Consider the following 3245-nt stretch of genomic DNA (forward strand, 5'->3'; position numbering starts at 1 on the left):
ATGTTATAAAAATGACTTTGAATCCTGATAAAAATGCAAAATCATGGGTTAAAAATGAAAACAAGAGAACTAAGAATGCATTAATATTTGTTGACAGAAAAACAGAAACTGTATATGTGCCAACCAAAGTGCCATTTTAATTCAGATGAAAAAAAAAGGGATTTATTCATTCATTGTCCATTCAGGATCTTAAAAATGTGATAATAATAATGAAATAATACAAATAATGTAATAATAAGAATGATGTAATAATAATTAATGTAAATCTAAATAATATTGTCCTTCAGAGAAATAGTTTGTAGTCCTGAAGATGGAGAAGTTTACTCCTGCAGAGCGACTGGGACTGTCTGTGGTCATGATGGTTGAACCTCCAACCACTTTCCCAGCTTAGCCTCAGAGTGCTGCTGCTACTGTAGCAGCCGCTCTTCTCCTCTGTATTCATCAGGACTTGCATTGTCACATCTGGGGATCCCAGGCCCTGCTGGAGAGGAGAGCCTAGTCTGGATGCTGACCTGCTGCCTGTAATTATTAGCCTTTTTCAGGCTCTTCTCCACAGGATGCCTGTCTTTTTCAGGCTCTTCTCCACAGGACGCCTGTCTTTTTCAGGGACAATCTTCATCCACAAATTCATAAATTCATTGTGAAGGGTCAGTTTCTTGATGATTGTTCGCCCATGGTACCTGTGGAAGATTACAGTTATCATTAATTTTCATTAATTGTGTAAACTCACAGAAAATAAAACATTGATGCACTTCAAACCCATTTAAAAGTACCCACCTGGCTTCAGGTGCAGCATCCCCTGCCATTCTAGAGGCAGCAATTAGAAACCTTTCAGTGAAGCTTCCTGCTTTCAGGATGACGGCTGCTCCAAGTTTGTCAGCCAGCTGGTGCAGGTGTTGAGCCGCGCTATTCCTCACTGCGACACAGCGATGGCTGAGCAAGGACAATATTAGACACACAACTCAGTGAACATGATCTCTCTTTCATGTCTTCTAATAAAATCACTACAGCTTCTTCTCTCCTCTTACGTCAGTCCTGTGTTAAACAGAGCGCTCAGAATCCGTCCATGGCTGCAATTTTCCACCATGGCATCAAGCGCCAGATTGACCTCCTGATGAAGAAAGTTGTTGTTGGTCTGTGCAAGCTTCAGCAATAGAGCTCGGCCTGTTGTTTCAACTTCTGGGTCCATTGTTTTCTGGAGCTGAATATAGAGCTCATCGATGGTATGTATGGTCTCACAGGCTATTGCTGAGCGTTGGTTTTTCACCTAAAATGTGAGTGAAAATCATCAGTTGAGGCTGTAGTATGCACTTGAAGGGAAACTAGCTGCATGAAACACATATAAGAAACATAAAGTGTGCAATACCTCCTCAATGAGGACCAGACACACTTCATGCAGTTTAGTCTTCAGGATGTCCGAGTGGTGCTTTGCCAGAGACTGAATAGTTTGCAACCCCTGTCTTTTCTTAATCCTGTATTTACACAACACAACATTGAACACCACAAATAACACAGCCACATTATGCAGCACTGTTTCTGTGCAGTATTTAATGTCTCCTTACTACGTTTCTTACCAGTCGTCTGAAGACAGCAGACTAAAGCTGTGGGACAGGCTCTCTACAGGTGTAGCTAGAGGCAGGAGTTTGACCCTGCCCTCTCTTGGATTATTCTGACTGCACTGACTGTCTGCTTTCTTGTCTGATAATCAACGAGGTTAGTAAAAAGAAACTGTAATTTCTTCTAATTCGAAGCATTGTACATGATGCAGTGATTAATTGTTCATTAAAATCTTTTTTTAAAAATCTCTTAATTTAAAGTTTGATTATTCAGCATCTTCTACAGTTACTGAGGAAAACCACTTACCGTCTATAGGGACGACTTTTGCACAGCGCAGCAGCGTCCCAAGCCGAGGTCCTCGTTTTTGCGGTATGGGAACTGTTGGAGGTTTCTGAGTCAAAGGCTTTACTGCAGTAAATGTTTTGGTTGGTACTGTGTGTCCAGGTAAGGTTACAATCCCATCCTGGAAATGCTGCAGTTTTTCCAAAATAGGCCCAAATTTGTCTTTTACTGTCAAGACTCTTATTCCATGAATGACCTTCGTGTCTGTTTAGACAAAAAATAACTAAATAACTACAAATTGACATCTTACTAAAAAAAAACAACAACAATAAACATTTTTCTTCCTGATTTTTTTTTCTTCAAAAAAGCATATAAAATGAATGGACAGCAAGAATGTGTGTAATTTAGCATTAAAATAGATAATCTACAGTGTCAAAATTTAAAATCTAAACTAACTGATTAACAGCAGGTTTAACCACTAAAGAAAAGCATCACCTTTGAAACGACCTGCTCCTGAATGTTTAGCAGAGAAAACAGGCAATTGCGATGGACAAGCTGCTCGAGGAGGTGGAGGAACTGGAGTGAGTGGTGTCATCTCAACAGGACGATCAATGAGAGGAATGGCCCTCAGATCACTTGGTGTGTGTGTGTCTACAGAGCTGAGGCTACACAGACTTCTTTTAGGGTCCTCCTGATTCCAAAAGGGGTCATCCAACCAGGGACTTATTTTCCAGCTTCTCTGGACTCTCTGTGGAGAGTCTGCGCATTGCTTAGGTAAAGGTGGGAGTCGCACAGCATAATCTCTGGGTCTCTGTGCGATATGCAATGTGTCTGCCTGTTGAAAGAACACATTTGTCTTACTGCTCTGAGCTTTGTGAAAGTCCAGGATCCTGGACTCTGTGGTGAAGCGCTGACAGTTGCTCTGTCTACAGTGACTTACACAAAAATTACACTGTGCAAAGCAGCAAAATATAACACATCTCTCAGAAACGTTTACATTTGAACAGCAGAGAAGTCAAGAATGAGTAGGTTTAGTTACTTACATCTCCACCTGTGCGTTTTCTCGGAATCAAATCTCGAAAGCGATGGAAAAAGTTATCTGATGTCTTTTCAGGCATGACTGAGATAAAAAGTGAACAAATTGTTTAGAAACAGAAAGTTTGAGTGTTTCTCAGTGTGTGAGTGACAAGTTCTAACTCAGCTGCTCAGTAAATCACTGTTAGGATGATGTCATATGGAACTCATTGTGAATTGTTTGAAAATATTCATATATATATATACACTATTTTGTGTTTTTACAAAAATATCAGACATGTCTAAATCAAAGGCAGCTTATGATCTCTAATTATGATCTTTAAACTAGACAACACTATACTGATAAATTCATATAAAACAGCAAAAAGGAG

The 3245-nt window shown here is 39.9% G+C and overlaps 1 protein-coding gene across 1 annotated transcript; it reads right to left on the minus strand.

The window, feature by feature from the left end:
- Positions 1–538: 538 nt before the first annotated feature.
- Positions 539–2957, minus strand: LOC146638369 (crescerin-like protein che-12). The gene is made up of 8 exons (XM_085364133.1): positions 2883–2957; positions 2335–2674; positions 1864–2103; positions 1575–1698; positions 1367–1472; positions 1029–1267; positions 778–933; positions 539–680 (listed from the first exon to the last, which is right to left on the minus strand). Exons 1-8 carry the CDS (start codon positions 2955–2957, stop codon positions 539–541), a joined length of 1422 nt encoding a protein of 473 aa, XP_085220259.1.
- Between the last annotated feature and the right edge of the window lie 288 nt (positions 2958–3245).

This window comes from Diplotaxodon limnothrissa, linkage group LG2 (genome assembly GCF_057381915.1).
Source record: "Diplotaxodon limnothrissa isolate DT_005_m linkage group LG2, D_limnothrissa_male_GT1.1, whole genome shotgun sequence".
NCBI classification, from domain to species: Eukaryota; Metazoa; Chordata; class Actinopteri; order Cichliformes; family Cichlidae; genus Diplotaxodon; species Diplotaxodon limnothrissa.